The sequence below is a fragment of the Triturus cristatus genome, chromosome 2_2 (genome assembly GCF_964204655.1).
Source record: "Triturus cristatus chromosome 2_2, aTriCri1.1, whole genome shotgun sequence".
In the NCBI taxonomy this organism is placed as follows: Eukaryota; Metazoa; Chordata; class Amphibia; order Caudata; family Salamandridae; genus Triturus; species Triturus cristatus.
In genome coordinates, this window is record NC_140582.1 from 819,294,233 (window position 1) to 819,318,365 (window position 24,133).

Below are 24,133 nucleotides of genomic sequence, written 5' to 3' on the forward strand. Positions count from 1 at the left end.
ACACACCCCCCCCCCCCGTTCATGGCCTGCAACATAGTGCCAGCACCCCAGCATACAACTGCTTGACCTCATGTATTTACCCAGGGTGCAAACTCTGTCTAATCTACTCCCTTGCAGTCCCACAGCGAACCGTGGAGAAGAGCAGGGCTTCCGTCAAACGTAACCACAACGTAAAGCAAATCAAATACAGGAAACACAGTAGGTTTGTGAAATAGGTGCAGCAAGGAACTGCTAAAAACTTTCACCCCCATTACCGTTATGAGAAAAGCGTTCTCTTTGCCCCGGGATGCACGGCGGCGGCGGCGGCGGTTCGGAGCGCGGTCCCGCGGGGCCTCATTACAAGCTGCCAAGTTGTTCAAGTCCACGGAGGCCGGCGGTGTTGACGTCCTTTCAAATAAAACTTTCCCTGTCAGGCACCGGGGTGAACATTTATTTAAACAATGGATGGAATCAAGCAGAGCGGGAAGCCAGCCAGACCAACAACACGACATCCTCGTCTTTGCATTTATCGATCACAAGTATCATATCAATCGGCTCTTTCACAAGCGATCGTGTGTGTAGAAGTCACTACAACCGGAAGCCCATCTCGAGAGATTCCGCTCTGCACGTGTGTGAATTGGTTACCTGAACTTGTGCCAGTGGCCCTTAGCAGCGGGGAAGCATCATTAGAATCTGAATTGCAATAAGTCACGCTGCTGTGTCCCTGCCTCCCAAGTGTATTATTCACCTGCATTATACACCAGCAGGGCTGCTTTACGCGTCTGAAGGTTTCACATATGCTGTGCACTTGCAAACTGAGAGTATTTTAGGATTTGACAGCACCTTTTAATGATCACAGTATCACACCACAGACCCACTACGAATTGTACAGTGGTATTAAAAACCCCAAAGGCTAGGCATTTAATTCACATACTTCAAAGTTCAACAATAAAACCAAAACTATTGATACATAAAAAGTAGATGGCTGATATGGATGACTAAAAACGGGATACTACTTGTTGTAAGAGACATTTGAAAGCAGGAGTGAGGCCTTTATGAGACATTTGAAAGCAGGAGTGAGGCCTTTACGAGACATTTGAAATCAGGAGTGAGGCCATTGCGAGACATTTGAAATCGGGAGTGAGGCCTTTACGAGACATTTGAAATCGGGAGTGAGGCCTTTACGACACATTTGAAAGCAGGAGTGAGGCCTTTGCGAGACATTTGAAATCGGGAGTGAGGCCTTTACGAGACATTTGAAATCGGGAGTGAGGCCTTTACGACACATTTGAAAGCAGGAGTGAGGCCTTTACGAGACATTTGTAATCAGGAGTGAGGCCTTTACGAGACATTTGAAATCGGGAGTGAGGCCTTTACGACACATTTGAAAGCAGGAGTGAGGCCTTTACGAGACATTTGAAATCGGGAGTGAGGTCTTTACGAGACATTTGAAATCAGGAGTGAGGCCTTTACGAGACACATTTGAAATCGGGAGTGAGGCCTTTGCGAGACATTTGAAATCGGGAGTGAGGCCTTTACGAGACATTTGAAATCAGGAGTGAGGCCTTTGCGAGACATTTGAAATCGGGAGTGAGGCCTTTACGAGACATTTGAAATCAGGAGTGAGGCCTTTGCGAGACATTTGTAATCAGGAGTGAGGCCTTTACGAGACATTTGAAATCGGGAGTGAGGCCTTTACGAGACATTTGAAATCAGGAGTGAGGCCTTTGCGAGACATTTGTAATCAGGAGTGAGGCCTTTACGAGTCCTGGAGCCGTTAGCGATTACAGGGTGCTACCGAGGTTGGTCCTGTCATTTACCACTGGTGTCCGAAGGCCACAAGTGCTGGCGCGCTCCCTTTAATTACCATATTCCTCTTGGGCACTTGAATCTCCAGAGGAAGCAAAGCTAAGCAGTCAAGACTTACTATACAAAGTAGTATGAGTTAGAGACAAAGGTAAAGGCTGTCACAGCAAACACCACAATACACTGAATATCCAGCCAGTGTCACAACTATGACTAAATGATTTGTATTCGGAGGTAGGTAAAATAGGGCAGTTGGCCTGAGATTGAAAGTATTTGTGTTAGGCGCTAGATTTTCTACGTCATTTAGACCTACAGCGAATGGTATCTTTTTCAGAAGCATTTAGATGTTGCCTGGATCCTTCTCGGTTCATAGGGTCTTAGTAAAGGTTATTTACATGAAAAAGTAAAAAAATAAAAAAATACAGTCTATTTATTTGAATGTCTGACCTCTACTGTCTGTCACGCACTGCTAGACTGGGAAATTCAGGGGTTGGAGACCCACTTAAATTGTCCCAAAAATCTACGAAGCTCTAAAAGCCACCACTCAAAGAATCCCACCTATTTTAAGACGTTTTTCATCTGCTAAAGCCCAGCTCAAAGACATGGCGTCCAGTTCTTGGCGATCCTATGGGTTCAGACATCCTCTCCCCACCTACAGTAGGGGAAGATAATAGGCAGGGGCTCATAAGGGGCTAGAAGGCGAGGGCACGAACAACGAGGTTTACCGGGGAGCCAAATATCAAGGGTCTATAATCAATACTAGCTTGTTGTGGCCCAGAATATCTAGTGGAGGGGAGGAAGCAGGGCCCTTAGAGCCTTCAGGCATGATCGGTATGAAGTGCAAGCTCGGATATAAGGTTTGAATGGACCCATTTCAAATCACCACTTCTATCGTGCTAATTTCCAGAACAATATGGGCTAAAGGGATGAGTTAAAGGGTTACAGAATCATGGAGAGTAGCAAACGAAATACAACTTCATGGCCATACAGAAACAAGGAAAGCCTCTATTGCTCTGTGTAGGAAGCTGGCTCTGTATATACTATACTTAAGTAAAGTCCAGTGGAAGCCCAGAGGTAAAAGTAGATAATACTTGACTCTCTATTTGTGGTAGTGTAAACGAGCAGTAAGGCTTTATCAGAGGGTAGTCTTAAGCAGTTATTGTGCACACCCAGGCAAGAAATCATGTCACACACTCAAAGGCAACTAAAATCAATTTGTTTGTATAAAAAATATTATTTCTTTTATTTCTAGAACCCAGCCAGGCCTGGTGCATGTAAGTGAAATAATACTTTGCAGGTATCTTGCAGTTGAAATACTATTAAAATGCAGTTGGATGCAATTGGTTTGCTTACATGCAAGTCAAAATCACTTTAAAGTTACTTTGGACCCGGAATTCGCTCCTGGAATGGACTCGGCGGCCTTCAGCGGGTGGAAACCAGCTGGCTGCCGCTTCCTTTATCATATGTATGATGCGGAGGGGGTGTACCCATTCCAGCAATTTCGCCAGGAGTACGGGCTGCCGGAGGAGGAGAGGATCCGCTATCTCCAGGTCCGACATTGGGCGCTCGACGGGCGGGTCCGCCCGGTTGCTGACCGGCGGCTCTCCCAGTACGAGCGGTGGCTAATAACGCGAGCGTCCGATAAGCAGCTCATCTCTGACCTGTACAGAATGCTTCAACTGCGATTCGCGCATACGTATAACGCGGGACGGGCACGCTGGGAAAGAGAGCTCGGTCGGAACTTGACGCAGGAAGAGTGGGGGGGAATAGCTTACAGAGCCAGACACTCTGCTTATCACATGGGCCTTACAGACACCCTCACGAAGATTACGACCTATTGGTACTACACCCCAGAGCGCTTACACGCGATAGATGGGCGGCGAGATGCACACTGCTGGAGGGGGTGTGGGCAGATAGGAACCCTGACTCATCTGCTATGGGAGTGTGAGAGAGTTCAGGCTTACTGGACCCAGGTGCTTGAAGAGGGGGACAAACATTTCGACACTGCGATCCCGCGCTTCCCAGCGTACACTCGGTTAGGCCTCCCTAAACCTTTGACATATCCGCTCAAATCACGCAGGGGACGACAGATAGCAATAGCGTTGGGGTCAGCGGTGCAGAATATACTTACTCATTGGCGCACTCCCATCATACCAACGTTTACAGGCTGGCTCTACCGATTGTGGCATGTCCTGGGTATGGAGAAACTCACTTTGACATTGGCCGGGGAGGGTTCCAGGTTTGGGGAATTGTGGAGGCCCTTTCTAGCATTGTTGTCCTCCGAGTTCAGGGAGGTTACTTGTCCTCGCTATCTGCGGCTGCTGCGGCTACCTGAGGACCAGACAGAGGGGTAGGGCTGGAGTGTGACTGAGCTGCGGGAGGCAGGGGGATAGATGGACGTGGAACGGGGGGGGGGGGGGGGGGCGGGTGAGGTAGGGGAGGGGGGGGGGTTTACCTTCAACAAAGTTTGCTCCACGAAAGCTACCAGAGATCACGTCGAATTCCCCAATCTAGCCCAAGTTCGATCCCGACCGCGGCAGGGACGGGTTGGGCCCATCCACCACTCAGAGACTAAGCACGGAGTTCGCCGCAAGCGAGGTTGGAGCCTGTTTGTATGTTTTTGAAAAGTCAATAAAAGATTTAAACCATAAAGTTACTTTGGAGATTACTTAGTACGTTACTTTTTAGATTACTTTTTAAGTTACTTTTTCTACTCAGAGTGAAATGCCTAGATATCGCACTGGGACATTGCCTAAAGGAAAGGGAAGTAATTCAGTTTTTGTACATTTGCAGTTTCTTAGGGTTTCATACAAACAAACTCCACACTTAGAAGATTTTTCACAGGAAAGCAGTCAACGCAGTCCTATGGGAAAAAACTGTTATCATTTTATCAGTAAGTACTTAGGTTTTGGAGTTGGTATTCAGGGGTTAGGAACAGAGTTTCCCCAGGTTCGAGAATGCACTCTCAAAGCACGATCAGCAGCACTAGGGCGGCCAGGTGCTGAGGGGGAGAGGGGGCTTTGGTTGGTGGCTGCTCATGGGCAGGCCACAAGGTTGTGGGAGCAAAGCTCCTTGGGTTTAGCTCAGGGCAAAGGGGGATCAGAGTTAGCACACATAGTGCACCCACAACAGCACAGGGGCGTCCGGGTTCAGAGTGCTGATTTGGCGTCGGGTGCCCTGTTGTTTTCAATGGAAGTTGCTGATTTTGGTGCGCAGGCTCGGTCCAGGAAGACTACCAGGAGGGGCCAACAGCAGGGAAGGTAAGTTGGAGGGCTCGGGGAAGTAGGTGCACTTCAGGTTCTCTTCTCCAGGGTGCAGAGCGACTGGATGCAAGGGTGTCTTTTGAGGTCAGATTTTCACCTTTTCTGACCACTCACTGTGGGTCGAGGGGGGGCGTCTCCGTGCTGAGGCTGCAGGCGACATCGGGGAGTCCTGGAGGGGTTAACCCAAGGTGGACTCGGACTATGGAGAGCTGGGGGGACCTCACTGGGACTGGTGAGCCACTCATACTCAGGCGCAGTGGTGGTTTCAGGTGACGGGTTTCTTTGCCTCAGCAGGCACTGAGTCTTTCTTGGCTGTTTCTTTTGAACAGAGCTGCTGTTCACAAGAGATACGGTCTTTGTTCAAGGCAGTCAGCCCTCCCAGGGGTTATGGAGGCAGCTGGCTGCAGGACAAGGTGACTTAAGGTGCAGAATCTCTGCAAACTGCAGACGGGCCGGTAGAGCTGGGACCAAGTCAGTTCTTTACTGCAGTCTCCTCTGCTGGGCGTCTTCTTTCGTCCTTTTTCTTGGTAGGCTGCGGGAATCGGTCTTCTTGGTTCAAGGCTGCCCCCTGAATACTATATTTAGGAGGTAGTTTAGGAGTCTCGAGGTCAGTAGCCAATGGACTACTGACTTAGGGTGACTACATAATTGGTGTGCTCACCCCACATGGGGGAGTGGGCACAATCCCTAATCCTGATTGGAGAGTGCCTGCCATCTGTAAGATGGTGGGCACTGAAGAGTGGGCTTTACCTCACCTCCCCCACCTGAGGGGTGGGGTTGGCAGAGGTGGGCACACCTTGTGGGCTGTTCTAATTTGTCCCGCCTGTCTTCCGGCCGGAAAGGAGAGGAGAGGAGGCAGGAAGGCGGCCTGCTCCTTATAGCAGGAGAGGCTGGGGGTCGTTTTACAAAGGCGGAACAGCCTTTGAAGCTCCCCTGCCACAGATAGCTCTTCCTCACCTGGCGAGGTGTCGCCACCCCCACCTAAGAAAGGCTTTGTATCTGGGCTCAGGGAGCAACGGTTCCCATCCCATAGGTCCAGAAACATGCCTTGTGGTGGCAGGCTGGTGTTTACCAGTCAGGGAACCCCCAGAGGCTAGTCGTTTTTCAGGGGCATCTCTAAGATGCCCTCTGAGAGTATGGTATGATAAATCCCACACTGGCATCAGTGTGGGTTTATCATGCTGAGAAGGTTTCTACCAAACTTTCCAGGATTCAGTAAAGCCATTTTGGTGCTGTGGAGTTCGTAATGACAAACTCCCGGACGATATACTCTTCATGGCTTTACTGCAATTACAATGTCTAAGAATGGACTTGGACACTGTAGGGGTACAGTACTTATGCAACTGTACCCTCACCAGTGGTATAGTGCACCCAGCTAGAGGGGTGTCTTACCTATACCACAGGCAGGCAGTAGCAAGCATGGCGCACAGGTATGTGTGCCATGTCAGCTCTTCACTTTTCTCTGCACCAGAACACGCAGCGTGTAAGTGTAAGTGTGTGTGTGTGTGTGTGTGTGTGTGTGTGTGTGTGTGTGTGTGTGTGCGTGTGTGCGTAAGTGTGTGTGTGTAAGTGTGTGTGTAAGTGTGTGTGTAAGTGTGTGTGTAAGTGTGTGTGTAAGTGTGTGTGTGTGTAAGTGTGTGTGTGTAAGTGTGTGTGTGTAAGTGTGTGTGTGTAAGTGTGTGTAAAGGTACCGGGCCTCTAAGGGTGACACAATATGTGCAGCAGCCCTTAGAGTCCTTCCCTGGTCACAGTGCCCTTGATACCTTTCACAAGGGACTTAAATGTGGCCAGAGATGTGCCAATGGGGGGGTGGGGGTGGGGGTGGGGTACAAAGGTACAGTTTTGGAAAAGAACACAGGCCCTGGAAATCTGATTGGCCGGGACCCAGGGCACATCAAGTCAAAGTGCATCAGAAATCTGGCAAAAAGTGTGTGGGGGGGTGTTACTGCAACAGAAACCCAGCTTCCTACACTCTGGAACTGACTGGAGTCGTATCTGGGCTTTCTCGTGAGGTGGGTAGGTCAGGATGCTGTAGGTTCAGCACAGACATTGTCCTGGAAAGCCTTTACATCTCTTCAGCCTTTGCCAATGACTGCATATTTCTTGGTAATACGGATTCCGTAGGGTGGTGGAAGAAAAAGCCACAAGATGAAATCAAGACTAGGGAATCTTAGTATTCAGCAACCCGAGCATTGACGTGGCTCATAAACGTTGGGGGACAATTGTTTTTACAAATGAAATGTTTATGCACAACGCTCTGGTCACGGGAGTTAGCTGATAAAATCCAGGCTGCTTGAGCAAGTTTCCAGAGTGAATTTCATTGGAGCAACAGGACATTTCTTTTTTTAACCGAGGTATAGTTATCCTTGTCCACTGACCAGACAGGAGCAGTTTTAGACAGGATCCAGAAAACAAAGGATTGATAGAATGGCATGTCTACAGTAGATAAACACTTATTGCAATGGATCACCACCTAGTGCAGGCTCGCACAGAGCATTCCAACAGAAACCACCCTGGGGCCTCAAGTTCAACACGTCACACAGGCCACATGAATAACTACACTCTCCAGGGACGGCATGGCCCTGTTTTGGCGCAGTAGGAGGGTTTTTACAAGATAGGCGCATGCAATGGTCATTACAGTAGAGTCTTCAAAAATATCTGCAAATACAAAAGTGTTGGTCAAAACCTTGAATCATAACCAGCTGCCACCAAGCGCCAGTGACAGGTTAGCTTGGTAAGACTAGCGGTCAGCATAGACTACTAAGGGTGCGGCCACAGGTTGCAGGCCTTTTAAAGGTGGGCACATAAGTAACTCACCAAGTCACACTTTTAATTTGCTTTCTGAGCTGCGTCATCCTGATACTATATTGGGATAAAAAGAACTACTCATCCCAGAATGCAAAGAAAATACTGGACTGAATGAGATACTCATACCTGGGAAATTTTATAACCCTGTTGGGTGTACTCCTGGCTAGCACAGACTAAACTCGATTATTTAATGTTTTTGTTAAAATGTAGATTACCTCCAGGGTCCCTGTAGATTATAGAGGCCAATGAGGGACAAACATAAGCTAGGCCAGAAAATATAAAAGACAAGACTAGGCAGCACAGCTTCAGTCCCCGAGTATACACTTGTAGATTCTCATCTAAAATCATAAATTGATTATTTCTAACACACTTTAGGTCACTGAAGAACTAGACCGAGTCGTAATGAATACAGATGAAAACATTGTATCTTAGTGTACTTCTGGCAAATAAGACATACAAAACCTGCTGCCTTAAGCAGAAGAGAATGGAGAAAATAGAACCGGAAATGGTAAATTCTAATGATATAATAGTCACAAATTAGACATGTTAAAATAAACTAAGCAGACAGGTTTATATCCAAGTGCATGGCAGTCAGAACTCTCTTTAGAATATGGAAGGAAAGCCTGTATTGTTATCCAACGAATGTCACAATTCAGTACAATTTCTTCAGTCATGGATTTTATGGTAAATTGTTCCGGTCCTTGCCTAAACATAACTAACATTACCCAATTTCAATCACATGCACATACATCTAATTATCATTGTACAACTCATAAGAAATCAGCTTCTAATACCCACTGTGCTACCTGGTATGTATTTACAGTACATACCACATTTTTGTAGAAAAAATAGAGGGCCATGTTGGCAAGCCTTGTGTAACACCAATGACCATGAACCAGAAGCAGCTTGCTGAGATGTCTGAATTGTGAAACTGCAAAGTCACTTGACAACACTGCCTGCAATAAATAATTTGAAAAGTGTGATATACTTAGGATATTGCCTTGGTAAGAGATTAATTTTTAAAAAGCAATTCTCTTTGAGACTCTTTTGGTACAAATAACAAGCTTTCCTTAGAACTATGGCAATTGTTCTACTTCAATATGCAAAATAATTGTGCATTTTTCAAATGTCTCAGTTTATACAAACCGACCTGGACTATTATATTCGACAAACAAGTTACTTACATTCTGCACTGCTCTTTCTGGTGGAAAATGTAACTGCAGATTCTTCACCTTAAGAATATTCCCTAGGTGGCAGGGTGGATCTGAAAACCTTTAATAGCAGTGCTCCCTAGCGTTGCTAGGTGGTGCCATGAGGCTCCATGCTGGCTTTATTGTGCCCCAAAAGTGATGGATGCATAGCTGCATATATGTGCCAACATCAGTTTCTTGTCCGACTCCTTCCATGCTCACAGACACGGAGCTCAAAACAACTGTCAGTACTAGGGTGCAGATCTCTAATTTGGGACATTTTTAGATGGTAAAAAGAGGCCGCTCCAAAGAACAGGGAAGAAGGAGGGTAATGATAAATCTGTGTTTAGATAGAGTATCCACCAGAAAGAGCATTACTAAATGTAAGTAACTAGTCATTCTGATAGATACTTCTAACTGCAGATTCTTCACCTTTAGAATAGATACCAAATCAGTACATCTTGAAGCTGGAGGGTCTGTGGAGTGGGCTCAGACTGGAAAATCTTGTAGGACCAAGTGGGTGCCCTTCCCATCCACCTAGTTGTCAATGTGATAGCGTTTGCTGAACGTCTGCACAGATATCCAGGTCGAGGCATGACATATGTCGAGGACAAGTACTCTGTGTTCCAACTCAGAGATGGCAGCTTTAGCCCTGGTGAAAGGGGCTCTCAGACCTTCTAGAGGCTGCTTTAATGCCAGTGCATGGCAGATCTTAGTGCAGAGGACTATCCACGTAGAAAGATATTTTCTGAACAGCCTTTCTTTTCTGTGCCTCAGCAAACCCGTAAAAAACGCTGATCGTGCACCTGAAAGTCCTTGGTAGAATCCACGAAAATATTTACAGCTCTTTTGGGCGCCCAGCAAAATAAGCCACACCTCTTCTTTAAAGGGGTCAGGCAGGGCAAAGAATGCTTGGAGATTAATGGATTGCCAAGTGTGAAAAGGAGTTACAATTTTCGCAAGAATGCTGCCCAAGTCCGCAGTCCCAGTTTGTCTGGAACAAAAGGCGGCTTGGCATTGAGTGGCTGTACCAACAAAGGCTAAAGTTTCCTTGTGCGACCAGCTGAATTGAACTAAATGAGGAAGATGACTTCTTGAACAAGGCCAGGTGGCCCATCAAACACAAAAAGGATTAAAGAACTGACAAATACCCTTTAATCGTGCCCACAGTAAGGTCTTGCTGAACCAAAGACAAAACAAACAATAAAAAATGCAACATTTTGACTTGTAAAGTGTCTGTTTTGCAGACTATACATCAGGCCACAAATTTTCCCAGTGCCCAGCATAAATTAACTTTGTAGACTGATGCCTAGCAGCAACTAATACATTCAAATCTACCTCAGGTGGTAGATGGAACACAGTCAATTGCCTCCACTTAATCTCCATGCATGAAGGTGTAGATTGCTCAGGTTCACATGCAGAAACCTGCCCTGCTGCTCCAACTGAAGATCCTGCCAAATCGGTGGACAGACTCATGTCTAGAAGTTCCGGGTACCACACTCTCCTGGCCCCTAGGATCACTTGAGTCTGGTGGTTTCTGATCATCTTCAGAACAAGAGGCAGGGTGGGAAGGTGTACAGAAGTCCTGTGCTCCGCTTCAGCCAGTGTGCATCTCCTAGTGAGTTTTCATGGGAACTCCAACACACAAACATTCCTGCACTGCACATTTGATAATGGGAAAAGGATTTAGTGAGGGTTAACCCCAACCAGTCAGAAGATGCCCTGTGTCTCCTCAGGATGCAGACCGCATTTGTGATCAGCCAGACTCTGCAGACTAAGCTTGTTCACCCTGCCATTCAAGGATCCTACATGTTTGTACAGATCAGGGACATGCCCGACGTTCCAGACAACTCATGAGGCAGAGAGGTTCTTGGAAAAAGGATCCAAGACACCACTCCTCCCTGCTTGTTGAAGTACCAAATGGAGGTGGTGCTTTCTTTCAGAATCTGAACTAGTCTCCCCTGATGAATGGCAGGAAGGTCTTCAGCAGCAGATGAATTGCCCACAATTCCAGCAGATTAATAAGCAGCCGTGAGTCTGTCAGATTCGAGTCCTGTGCTCTCTACCAGCAACCCAGCAGGGATTCAGTAGTCCCCACCGTCAGCTCTGGCTGTAGAGCCAGACGTTTCCAGGCTCTGCATTAGAAACGTCAGATTCCAATGCAGAGCCTGCATATTCCATCAGGAATAGAAGACAAGAAGGATGCAGAAGGCCAAGAAGCCTCAGAGCGAATTTCACCGAGATTTCGGACTGAGGTTGAAACATCAGGATCATAGCTTGAATGCCCTCGACTCATTGAAATGGAGGGAAGGGCCTAAACTGCACCGTACCAAAGACAGCTGCTATAAAAGGAGCTACTGAGTTTTTCAGGCACCATTTTCTGGAGGTAGTCCTTGATTGACTGTTGTGAGCCCACCTTATACAGCCAGTCAGTGAGGTAGGAGAAAACTGGTATTACTAACCTCAGAAGATGGGAGGCAACCACTGCCAGCACGTTTATAAACACCAGGTGGGCACTGGTGAGACCAAAGGGGAGCAAAGCAGAGTGAAAATGCTCCTGGATTACTTTGAACCACAAGTGACATGTATGAGACTGCAGACTTGGTACCTAAAAGTATGCAGCCTGCAGGTCCAATGCCACCAACCTATTGCCCGGAGTCAGGGCAAACAGAAACTAGGCCAGCATGAGCATTTTGAATTTGTTCTTCCATAGGAAGGCATTCTGAGGGTGAAGATCTAAGATAGGCTGAAGTCCTCCATCCTTCTGCACGAGGCAATAGCGACAGTGGGGAGGGCTGGTGGGTGAGTCAGAGAATGAATTGTTATTCAACCTGTTGATGGAAGCTTAGATCACCAGGTATATGGCGTCTTAATAACGGTCTATTCACTAATAAGCACGAACAGGGCCTGGACCAAGTGACATTAGGGTGTCAGTAAGTGCTTTAATGAACTGAAGCAAGGGCTCAGATAAGGATGGCCCAGGTTGCAAAACTTCTGTAAGGACATTTGTCCTGATTTCAACTGAGGGCAGTTGTAGGTCTGCGGCCTAAGCCACTTGTCAAATTACCACAGCAAAGAAAGCACTCTCTTTATCTTGGGCTCCAAGAGGCCTGTATCAAGTCCAGTTTCATATAAAAGCTGTAATCATCAAATGGGGGTGAGAGAGTAAATCATCCCTACCATCATCATCATGTCTGAGTAGGGGTCAAGCTCTGATCAGAGTCAGAAAGTCAATGGAACCTCTGCAGTTGAGGAAGCTTAGGATCAGACTCCAGTTGTGTGGGGTCTGGATGTAGTGTAGCAGATTCATAAAACAACCTCTATCTGAGTCGAGCCAGCACCAGTTCAGGATTGGACAGGGTTTTCGTCTGATGTTGGTGGCATCACCACTGGCGGCAATAAAGGAGGGACTGAAGAGGGTTTTGGATTTGCTGTGGAAGTCTGCACCAAAGTCGCTGCTGAACCTGTGACCGCTCAGAGGGGCTCAGACAGCAAAAGGACTGATCTGCAGGCAGTATTTCGATTGAGCATCCCTGTGGATCCTTGGGGAACGAAGGGAGCAGGAAGAGTGTCAAAGATATGCAGCACGGCCTCCTTAAAAGCCTCGACCTGCTGTGGCATTCCGATGGTCTGGGAAATCCTTGTCACGTCAAGATCAACTGTGGTATCGCCTTCTCAATCGGAAATTAGGAGTCAGATCGAATAGCACCTTTAAGTCCCCACAATTTCTCTTTTGATAGGGAATGGTGGGATGACGTTGAGTGCTGGTGACTTTTCTGCACATTAATTACATTTCCAGAAGGGACCATGACAACTTTTTCATTTAACCATGAGATCACCAAAACATTTATGATTCATATCGTCCACAAGGGAAAATGTGCTCATTCTATAAAGGACCTGCCTAAGTCCCTTTATCACAGTTGGGACCAAATTTAATGAACTGGGCAATAAAAATAAAAGGTGTATGATTGGATACTTAGTATGTTGTAGTCCATTGGGAGGAGGGGCAGGAAGATCACGAGATCATGAATCGGCAGGAAGACCCGAGAGCACACAGCAGAAAAGCAATTACTGTTGGTTAGCAGATCACTCTTCGAATGGACCAAGCACATAACCAAACAATAGATGAGGGTTAGAGGAAAACAAGAGGTTGCTTTTTTAATCCAGGAAAACTTGCTGTATTGTTGGGGCAAACTATGCTTTCTCTCCAGCCAAAGCCCAAAGAAGCATCGTTTAGCAAACTTGTGTAAAGATGCCAGTTTGTGACACGAACAAACAGGATGCCCTTTTGGGGTTCAGTCTGTCAAATCTATACTTAGTCCTATGAAGTGTAGCGGTAAGGAAAAAACTAGAATGTGGATATTTTATATCAGGTGGACTTCAGATACAGCCTTTAGGTAAAAAGAGACCTAGCTCTTAAGATGGCCTTGTCTTATAAAACACAATAAACAGAAAATACATAGAAAAAGGCTGCATATTACTGGGGAATGGCATAATGATTGCTCTAATATCATATGCATGATGAGTAACCTGAGAATCAATAAAGAGCAACAGGGCAAGGTTATTCCATTGTGCAAACCCTAAAGTACCCTGTTGTCCCTCACAACCTATTTTTTTATGTTGCAAGGGAAAAGGAGTGGGCACTTACATCGCAAATTTCTGATGAAGAAAATCCTCAACTTTGAACTGCACAATATACCATGAGCCACTCTTAAATAAAAAATGTCAGTTCAAATTGTAATGATCTTTCTTCGTCTTTTATTCTTTCTTCATCTGGTTTTCCGAAATTTCAGGAGCCAATTCAATCAATCCAGTAGCCAAAACGTGTTTCATCAATTGGTGTATAAACCACTGACTTCCTCAGGGCTGACATACGGTACTCACACAATAATGTTCTATTGTCTTGTAATCCCAAATAGATATCTCATTTCTCAGTTAGCCTTGCACATGTAGTCATACAGGTCCTCTCCATGTATTAGTCTGTGATTCAGTAATATATAATATCAACATTTGTGCTCCATAATCAGTTGCCATAAGGAGAGTGCTCCCAGTGTGTTCACAAACCCATGTGCAGGTAACCTGAGAATATAAACGTTCATGGGTTTATAGTATTGCAAACTGGATGGCACTTCCCTTCAAGAAGAAGTAAAGCAGGTCAACACCGGAGGATAAGAACAAATTACTTTTCTTTGGTAACACATTATCTGACAGAGACTTTATTTAGCTGCAGGTTCCTTACCTTAGAATAAATAGCCAAACAATACCTTCCTGGAGGTGGGTCTGCAAATTTGATTTAGACTAGGAACTCCTACAGGACGGAATGGGCAAAAAGCCCATCCCCAACGGACCAGAATGTCCAGGCAGTAGTGATAGGTGAATGTGTGCAGTGAGGCAGACATTGCTGCCTGGCAGATGTCCAGTACTATAACTCTGCGTGCCAATGCAGTGGTTGCAGCCTCTGCTCTGGTGGAATGAGCACGCAAACCCTCTGGGGGTTGCTTCTTGGAAAACGCGCAGCAGATCTTAATGCAGAGTACAATCCATCGGGAAATTTTTCGTTTCTGCACTCTTACCCCTATTTTGGCTGTGACATATCCCACGAAGAGTTGATCGTCCACTGGGAACGGTTATGTATGGCCACGGGAGAACAACAAGGCTTTTTTTGGGTCTAGCTGGTGTAGTTTCTCTTTCTTAGCGAGGTGAGGAGGATCATAAAAGGTGGACAAAGTGATGGACTGGCCTACGTGGAAAAGGGTAACTACCTTCGGGAAGAAGAATGCTCGGGTCCGGAGGACCAATTTGTCTGGGAAGAAAGAAACATATGAAGGCTAAGATAACAGTGCCTGCAGTTCACAAACACTCTCGGGAGATGTAATTGCTACCAGAAAGTCCGTCTTGATGGCGAGAACTCTAGTAGGGCAAGTGGGAACCGTCTCAAAGGGAGAACACATTAGAAATGTAAGAACCAAGTTAAGGTCCTATTGAGGCATAACAAAGGGTGCTGGAGGAATCAAGTGTTGCAAATCTTTAAGGGACCCATTTACAATATGGAACTTGAAGAGGAAAGGCTCATCTGGCAGCCCCAGGACGGCAGAATTGGCAGATAAAGAACCCTTCAACGTGCTCAATGCTGAGTCCTGCAGGACCAGGGTACGGATAAACAAAAAAACTTGAGAAAGGGGAGCAGATAAAGGGTCAACCAGTTTGGCTGCTACAAACTTGCTCCCGTGGCTGGTATATACTGTCTTGGTGGAGTTAAGCCGAGCTACCAAGATAACATTATAGACTTCAGGTAGAAGGTTGAAAGACATCAACTGTAGCTGCTCAATCTCCATGCATGAAGACAAAGCATTGACAGTTTCAGATGGAGAACTCTCACCTGCTGATGTGCCAGAAAATCCTCCCGAATTGGCAGCCTGATCAGAGGACCGATGGCCATGCTCAACAGTTTGGGATACCAGACTCTGCGAGTCCAGTCCAATGCCACAAGGATGACTTGGGCCTAGTTGTTTCTGATCTTTTTGAGAACTCTGGGCAGGAGTGGTATAGGCAGGAAGGTATACAAAATGCGTTCGCAACAAAATGCGTCTCGAAGCAAGAGCCTTCTTGGAAACTCCAGTGCGCAGAACTGCTGACATTGCTCGTTTTCAGCGGTGGAGATCAGATTTAACCAGGGCTCAGAGAACATGCATCACTTCCGATTGAAGGTGCTATTCATAATCCGCTAGGCTGAAACATCGTATCCTAGCCTGAATATCCTGGACTCACTGCTCCGGTGGATAAGCCCGAAATTGCAGTGTCCAGAACAGTTCCAATGAAAGTGAGTGTCTAAGAAGGAGTCAGGCATGACTTCAGCATGCTTATAGTGAACCCCTCAGCAAGCGCAGGAGGTCTGCCGTAGTCTGGAAGTGGGAGACTACCGCATGGTATGAGTTCGCCTTCAACAGCCAGTTATTGAGATAGGGGAGGACTGGCACCCCTGATCTCCGTAGATGAGCTATATCCACTGCCATCACCTTGGGGAACATCCAAGGGACACTGGTAAGGCCAAACGCAAGCACTGTGAACTGACAATGCTCGAGCCTACCGTGAAACACACGTAACGTCTCTGGGCAGGCGGGACGGGAATTTGGAAGTAGGCATCCTGCAAGTCCAATGCTACTATCCAGCCACCCAGGTACAGGGCACACAGGACTTGAGCGAGCCTGAGCCTTTTGAATTTCTCCTTCTTTAGTAAGAAATTGAGAGGGAACAGGTCTAGGATAGGTCCAAGGTCTCTGTCCTACTCAGGCAGCAGAAAGTACAGGGAATAACATCCACAACCCAAGCCTGATGCTTGCACCCTCTCTATGGCTCCCTTAGCCAGGAGAGTCACCACTCCCACGAGAAGTAAGGAGATGTGGTCCTGTGTCAGCCCCTCAAGTGGGTGGCATGGGTGGAGAGGTAGTCACGAAGGGGAAGCACTAGCCCCTTCATAAAATCAGGAAAACATAGAGGGCAGATGTTATCGGCCTTCAGTGGTGCAGGTGATGACATTCTGCCTCCAACTGGATGCCCATGATTGTAGGAGGGCAGACTAAAGATGCTTGGAGGCTGCAGCTGACAAGTGGTTAGAGTCAGGGGGCGGGGGTTGGGGAGTGGACTGGCCAAACTCTGGCTACCTGACCGACGAGGTCAGTGGGTACTGCGTCCTCTGCCACGCAAGGGCAGGGAAGCCTGCACGCTGTGGTGGCTGGGCAGATAGAGACGTGGCTGGAAACCCCTTCCGTGGACGTAAACCCTTCAATTACCAAAAATGGAGTGAAAGGTGGACTGCGGCTGGCGAGAGACCATGAAAAGGCCCAAGATTCACCTTGTCTCCGAAGAGACGGGAAACATCAAAGGACATGTCCATAAGCAAGGCCAAAACATCCCCTGAAAAGCCAGATGTCTTCAACCAAGTATGGCGCCTAAGGGGCACTGACGATGAAACCGCTCTGCCTGGTGAGTCAGTCATATCCAACCCACAGCATATGCTGAACGTAGCTGCATCCTTCTCATCAGGAACAGCTTGGAAGAATACAGTTTGGGCTTCCTCCGAGACCATGGACTGCACCTGTGCAACAGCGTGCCAGAGTAAATGGAAGTATCAGCCCAAAAGGCATGCGGTGTTAACCAACTGCAGTGTCAGGCTGGCAGAAGAAAACATCTTTTTCAAGCTATCCAGCCTCTTGGATTCCCTGTCCCGTGGAGTGGTAGGGAATACCACAGGAGTTACTCTGGAAGAGGAGGCTTGGACTACCAAGCTGTCTTTGGTAGGGTGCTGGGTGATGAAGTTAGGGTCCCCTGGGGCATGGTGATAGCAGCGGACAAGTAACCTAATCACAGGAGCCCCTGTGCAGGCCTTGGACCAGGCCCTGAATAGGACGTCCATGAAGGCATCGTGAAAAGAGAGAAGCGGTTCGGATAGGGTCGAAATGTTGGTCTTAACAGTTCAGAGGGTAGCTGACGGTCCAGGACCTCGGCCACCCTCCTCATCACCATAGCAAATGAGCCCACCCCCCACGGTAGCCATGGTTGGAGGAGAGACCAAGCTAGTATCTAGGAAGGTGTCCAGACCACTGGCATCTGCCAGATCTTCACAGTAGGTGTCCTCTGGGGCATCTAGGGGCTGGTATTCATCGAGATCCAGTGGCCTCTCCAATTCCTCCCAAAGTCCTAGCCCATAGGAATAGGGCACAGACTCCGGCCTGAAAGGAATGCGTCCAGTCAGCGAAAGAGTCGGCGTCAGATGACAGCCAGTAGGGGCCATTTGCGAGCCTGCGAAGCCCGAGGGCATGCCAGCAGGGATGGACCACCCAAATATGAGATACATTGTCTCAACTTATGTCCGTCTGCCCAAAAGTAAGCTCCTTTGGCAGCAGATCACTTGAAATCTGGGTGAGGTGATCGGAATGGAAGTCCATATGGTCCCCAAGGTGATACTTTTGGGAATCTAGGCCAGATGGGTTGGTACACGCTATGAAAAACTATTCATGGGTCTGGGCATAATACTATCCAAGAGCAACGTACTGGTGAGCACTAGCTGCACCACCCGTTGAGGAATAGCTGAGAGGGATGGACTACTGTGCAATAAAGGAAGAGCTAGTCAACCAGATCAAAGGATGCCCAAAAAAGAATATTAAGATACGAGGCCTACTCGCAAGCAAGTGGTTTCTAACTCTGACTCACTAACATTTTCCTCGTTGTGGACAGTAACATTGAAGGATCGGATTGTATTGGGTGACTTCTGTGTATGGTACATTTTGCCCTACTATACTGTTTGGGGCTTTCACTTCGCTTACATGAAATGATATTGTTTTCTTTTTTTAAGGAAAATCACCAAATAAAAAGAAAAAAAAGATTGTTCATAGTCATTTTAAACATAGGCAGAAAAAATGAAATCAACACAATAGACAATTACTAGAACCTTGAATTGAGCAATAATGTTTCCAAACATACATGGGTCATGACTGCTAACTGATTACACACACACCATAGTATAAAATGGAGGGCTTGCCATCCTCCAACCAATTTCTAGCACACTTGCAAAACGCTACTGTTTTCAAACCTAGAACTGGTAAACACATAATAAGCTGAAACAAAGCAAATACAATAGCAATTGAAAATACAGTGGTAGCTTGTAACTTTCAAAGCAAAGGGATCGAGTCCTGGATTTCTGGATTGTGAGGTACTTTGACCAGAAAAAAAGCTTAATCTCCTGGTTATAGGTCACATGGCTTAGTTCTCTTAACCTGTGGCCCCTAGAAGCTCTGGGTTAGTAGCTCCTTCTTGTAAGAGGGGTGGGGAGACTTGTTTACCATTGATGATGGGGGGGAAGACTGCAGTCCAATCTACAGCAAAGAGTACCAGTCAAAAGGCACAAACTGAAGCGCCAAACAAACGCTCTTCTCTCTCAATCTTGCTAGATGGCAAAGTGTAATGAAGCAGAAAATAATAGAAGGAGATGGAAAGAGAGTGTACCAGCAGAGTAAGATCACCCCTCTTATCACCTGCATGTGTATTCTTAAGTCAGCTGTCTTAGATGAGAAGTAACAAGAGCTTCATAAAGCTGTGTCAGCTTCTCAGGAAAGACTTTTGAGAGTATTAATGGTGAGGGATAGGCCTGATGATTGGATAAGTGACCCCACATTATCAGCTCAAAAAATATATCCCTGGTGTCTAGACTGCTTTGTGCCCCTTATGGGGGCAGAAAGATTACGGGGTCTTTTATTTTGATAGTCCCAAACAGTCTAGTAGGGCGAAATGTATTATTACACTTACACTATGCAAAAAGATTAACTTTTGTAGGTGACGCGCAATATTAAATATATGAAAAGGTGACGTTTAAGAGCGGTGAGTAAGAGAAGTTTGTCATGTTCCGCGAGGCTCTTTGTTGATTAAGAACACGGACATTTGGAAACTGATATCCTTGAGACTAAACCATGTAAGGCCACTGCCCTTCATCAGGGCTTTCTTCTCTACTCGTAGAAAAAAACTCCATAAAAACAAGGTTTTTTTTTCAAAAAGAAACCTGGGGTACCACAAAATTCTGCACAAGATATTTCAGCGGTATCAGTGACACAAAAACAAACTAGGCCTTTATCTCGGCGCGATTCATCCAGCAATATCACGTAAAACAAGAATTAGCACAATCCCCACTGGTGCTGATTTTGTGAGATGTTGATTGCATACCAAAATATTAATTATATGAACACAAATTCAGTTTTAAATCACAAAACATGACATAACATGTTTGCCAGAACCGGACCACAAATATCCAGGAATCTTGATATCTTACAGTACCTGCATCCCTTCTTGACCAGAAATGCCCACTCCTATGTCAGCCACTTGGATCATACTCACATCATTAGCTCCATCACCTTAAAAAAAGAAAAAAGAGAAACTTTACCTTATTAAACAAGTTAGTACGTTTAACACCTTAATGTTACCTTAATGATGTGGAGGCCTATTTCATCCTCAGTGCTGATCTATTTTTTTTTATATTTAGGGCACTTCACCTTCACAAAACATTTTCCAGTAATGGTGTCCAGGCCAAATTTGCACCCTTATTGCCACATGTTGACTCTAAAGCTACTTATGTACAGTGAAAATCAACCTTGAGCTACTATTATTATTAGTGTTATATTAGTAACTAGGCCAGACAAGATTAGTTGCCACCCCATCAAAGATTGCCAGCAGTGATAACCGCAGTGCATTGGTGGGGATACAAGCAGTAATGTAAAAAAGATATTTCAATTTGGAATGACTACATGGGTTGAAGCAGTAGCTGCAATGGCCCTGGCATCAATGTACTAATATTAGTAATACTGCATGATTTATCATTCAAATATCTTTAAATCTAAACAACATAAAATGCCTATGCACACGTTATGAATAAGTGCTGTATCAATACAGAAAGTAATGGTAAGTAAGAGCAGCAGTATAGACACAAATTACAGAAATCCAACAAGTTTCCTTTTTCTTGGTTTAATATGATTCCGTTGCCCAGCCAACACGTGTTTCGTCCGGGTGTAAGACCCACGACTTCTTCAGGGCTACAAAAACACATAAGGATACATTGTAGAAACAGAACAGTTACAGGATGTCTCATGTGATGAATAGCATGATAGGCGTCAGACACCGTGACTGACCGCAAGCACCCAAAATAAAAGATATTGTGAAAGATCCAAAATAAGACCCCTAAGAGAAAGGTATATGACATAAAAGATGAAGCATAAGGTTCCTAATTGTACCAGTAGAGTCAAGGTAGTTACATCTGGCAAATAAGTACAAGAAAAGGGATTTCAAAAAATGCTAATTATCATTGGAAAAACTTCTAAATAAGAAAACTTAAGTAGTTTCACATCAGTACAGGGAGAAATAAATCTAAGTATAATTGAGGATCATGAATTGCCAGAAAAATTCTTAAGTTCTTAGTAAATCATGTATTCAAATAATCATTCAGATACAGAGAGTTAATCAACGTCTCATAGTTAACAAGCATAAAAAGAACTTTTTGACTTCAAAAATAACAAGCATTTGCAATGCAATAGGTCTCGCATTTACGCGAGTTAAAGCTATTGGCATTGTAAATGACAATGCGTTTTATTTAGGTTTCAAAAACCAAAACATAAATAAAAGGCAGTGTCATTCACAATGCCAATAGCTCAAACTCACATAAATGCGAGACCTGTTGCATTGCAAATGCTTGTTATTTTTGAAGTCAAAAAGTTCTTTTATAAGCGTATGCGCAGCTTGGTAAACTTTATGACATTAGTTTATAAAACTTTTTGGGGAGAAAAGAAGTTGCAGGTTGACGCAGGCCTGCAGGTACACAACTTTCAACTAAAAGCTTGTTGCCCTTCTCCAGACAGGTCATAGTACAAACTGCAAAGGCATTGAGAAGTACCAATCATTTGAGGACATCCGTACACAAATGTCTAATTTTTTTTCTAAAAAAGGGGGGCAATAAAAACATACACTGATCGTAAGCCCAAGATTAAGGAGTTTACAGGCTTGTGATATTGTAGAAGCAGTCAAATGTGACAGTAAAAGGGTATCTTGGCGTAGAATGAGACTGAGGTGAATGAGACTTGGTATCACGAGCAGGATATAGAGGAAATTACTGAGTACGGACTAACATTCCTTCTTTTACTGCAACATTGGAAATAAAGGCATATGGGTTAGGTGATGGTGTTCTCCGGCTTGCAAAAGCAAGACAAACTATTTGCACTATCTGTAGAGGAGTTGAATAGTGAGTGTGCGACAAGAACAGGGTGGTATTGTTGCATTGTATATCACTTCATACCATAGATGATGTGGTGATGCTCTCCAATTTGCACTGATACAAAGTGCATCACTGGAGTGCATAGTTGGAAGGGTGCGGAGTGTAAAATGTCCAATGTGGAAGATGCTGGTTGAGCTGCAGGAGTTTGACATGTTTCAAAATGGTGCTGTGAGTGTTGAAACATTTAACAAGCATTGGTAAAAACCAAAAGGTTTTGCCTGTGCGAGAGCTATTGGCACTGCCAATTATCTTTTAGCAGAGTGCCTTAGAATAGAGCAGCATGGCGTAGAGTAGGAGTAGAATAGGGCGGAGTAGGGTAGGGTAGAGCAGCGCAGAGAAGAGTAGAGTGCCGTGGAGTAGAGCACCGTGGAGTAGAGTGCAGTGGCACGGCATAGAGTGGTGTAAAGTGCGGTGCATAGAGTGACGCAGAGTGCAGTGGCATACAGTGGTGCAGAGTAGCATGGTTAGCGTCCAGTGGCATATAATAAAGTGGTGTAGAGTGCAGTGGCATAGAAAAGAGTTTTGCAGCGCAGAGTGCATGTGTGTAGACTAGAGCGGTGAAGAGTAGATTCCATTTATAGTTCGAGAAGTCAGTCTGATCAAGGATACATTGACAAAATGTTCAAAACACAATAAAAACGTTAAGCAAAATGGAACACTAATAAATAATCATAAAAGCACATGGTACATATTCCCACAGTTCAAAGCACCATAAATCCAAAAAACATGCATAAATCATTTGGGGCGAGACTACTTATACTTTGGCTCCAATTGCCCAGGATATATACAGAAACTTTGATACAGCCACAACCACAATCGAGGCAGGTACCTTTTGCTTATTCTAATAGCTTCAACTCGTATTTGTAGGCTAAGGGGTCTACACAAAGGGAAGATCCATTTGTTTCTGGGTTTGACAGAGTGGGAAGAAAATTAACAGGTGCTCCACTTTCTTGGACAGTTCTGCAGTATAAACAATGGTCAGATACCTGCTTCCACCTCCCCCAGTTAGCAGTAAAAGCAGCTACTGGGAGGGTCTGGTACTTAAACTGGAGAAAGAGACCGAGCACGCACCAGGCAGATAAAAATCCAGAAATTCCTATGCCTTGGTTACAGATTTGTTGAGATGGAAAGCACTTGTTAAGCGGCCTAGCATGGATGAACAGTCCCACTGCTGATAACTTTCTCCGGGGACAGATTTTTTTACTTTAAGAGTGTCTCCTCGACGAATGGACTGGAGCACGAATGGACTGAAGCTCGGATCTAAATTTATCTAGCCCCAGATCAATCCAGGCATTTTTAAGCAACCCCAACCATCTGACCTTCCCCCACCCCGTTAGACCCAATAACTTCCTGCAGGTCCTCCCTAAGGTGGCGCAATTCATGGGTACTCAAAATATGAATCAAAACAATAAAGGTCTCAACACTATCTGCGTCAATATCTCATTGATCTCTAAGTCAAGGTGAAGAGGGACCAATGGTGTGCATTTCCCTAAGCCCAGAAGGCACATAAGGAAGTTGATTTTAGCTGTGCTAAAGGCACCCATATTACAATGGCCCCATAGTCCCGCCTCGTATAGAGCCATTTCCCCCCCATAACCACCCCCGCTTGTGCTTTGTAAATTTCAATTGCTGGATGGGCAGGGATCCAGGATGCTTTTCTAGCAAATTTGTGTATGACTGCAGCTCTGTATTTCACGATTAAAGTGCTCTTGTTAATCTGTGGGTTCCAGGAACCGGTGTCGTCCAGCCAGATAATCGAACTGTTGGACCCTTCCCAGTGTTTTAGAGCCCACGTGGATGACAACTCTCAGTATGCCTCTCCTGGTATAAATCCTATATTTGGTCTTGCACTTATTCATTTTGAGACCAAAATCTTCGCAGAATTGGTTGAAGCCATCAATCAAGTTTTAAAGGCCCCTCCTGGTTTTGGACAGCAACAAAGTGTCAACCGCAAAAAAGAGGGGACGATATTTTTCCAAACCAGGGTTGGGTAGTCATTGACACAGTTTAATACGTAGGCGATGCAGTTGTTAATACATAGGAGGAATAGGGTTGGACAAGGACACATCCCTGACGCACACCCTGTTTTATGGGGGAGGCATTGGTTAATTCTTCCTTCACCATGCATCTTACTTGGGCATAATTTCCCTCATGAAACAGCTGGATCAAGTGCAGGAGATCAAGGGGTCCCCATTCTTCAAAGCATATCCCACAACCTCCCCCTAGGCACAAGGTAAAACGTGGCGCAGAAGCCAATAAATGCCACATAAAGGTCGCCC

At 45.6% G+C, this 24,133-nt stretch overlaps 1 protein-coding gene across 2 annotated transcripts in view; it reads right to left on the reverse strand.

The window, feature by feature from the left end:
• The window catches only part of ATP10D (ATPase phospholipid transporting 10D (putative)), a 755,240-nt gene that overhangs the window by 167,914 nt on the left and 563,193 nt on the right, over positions 1 to 24,133 (reverse strand). For both annotated transcript variants that reach the window (XM_085642148.1, XM_085642147.1), the window contains exons 17-18: positions 19,871 to 19,947; positions 8,687 to 8,812 (exon numbers count right to left, since the gene is read on the reverse strand). In XM_085642148.1, the coding sequence (XP_085498274.1) occupies positions 8,687 to 8,812; positions 19,871 to 19,947 (203 nt within the window). The remainder of the gene's footprint in view (positions 1 to 8,686; positions 8,813 to 19,870; positions 19,948 to 24,133) is intronic.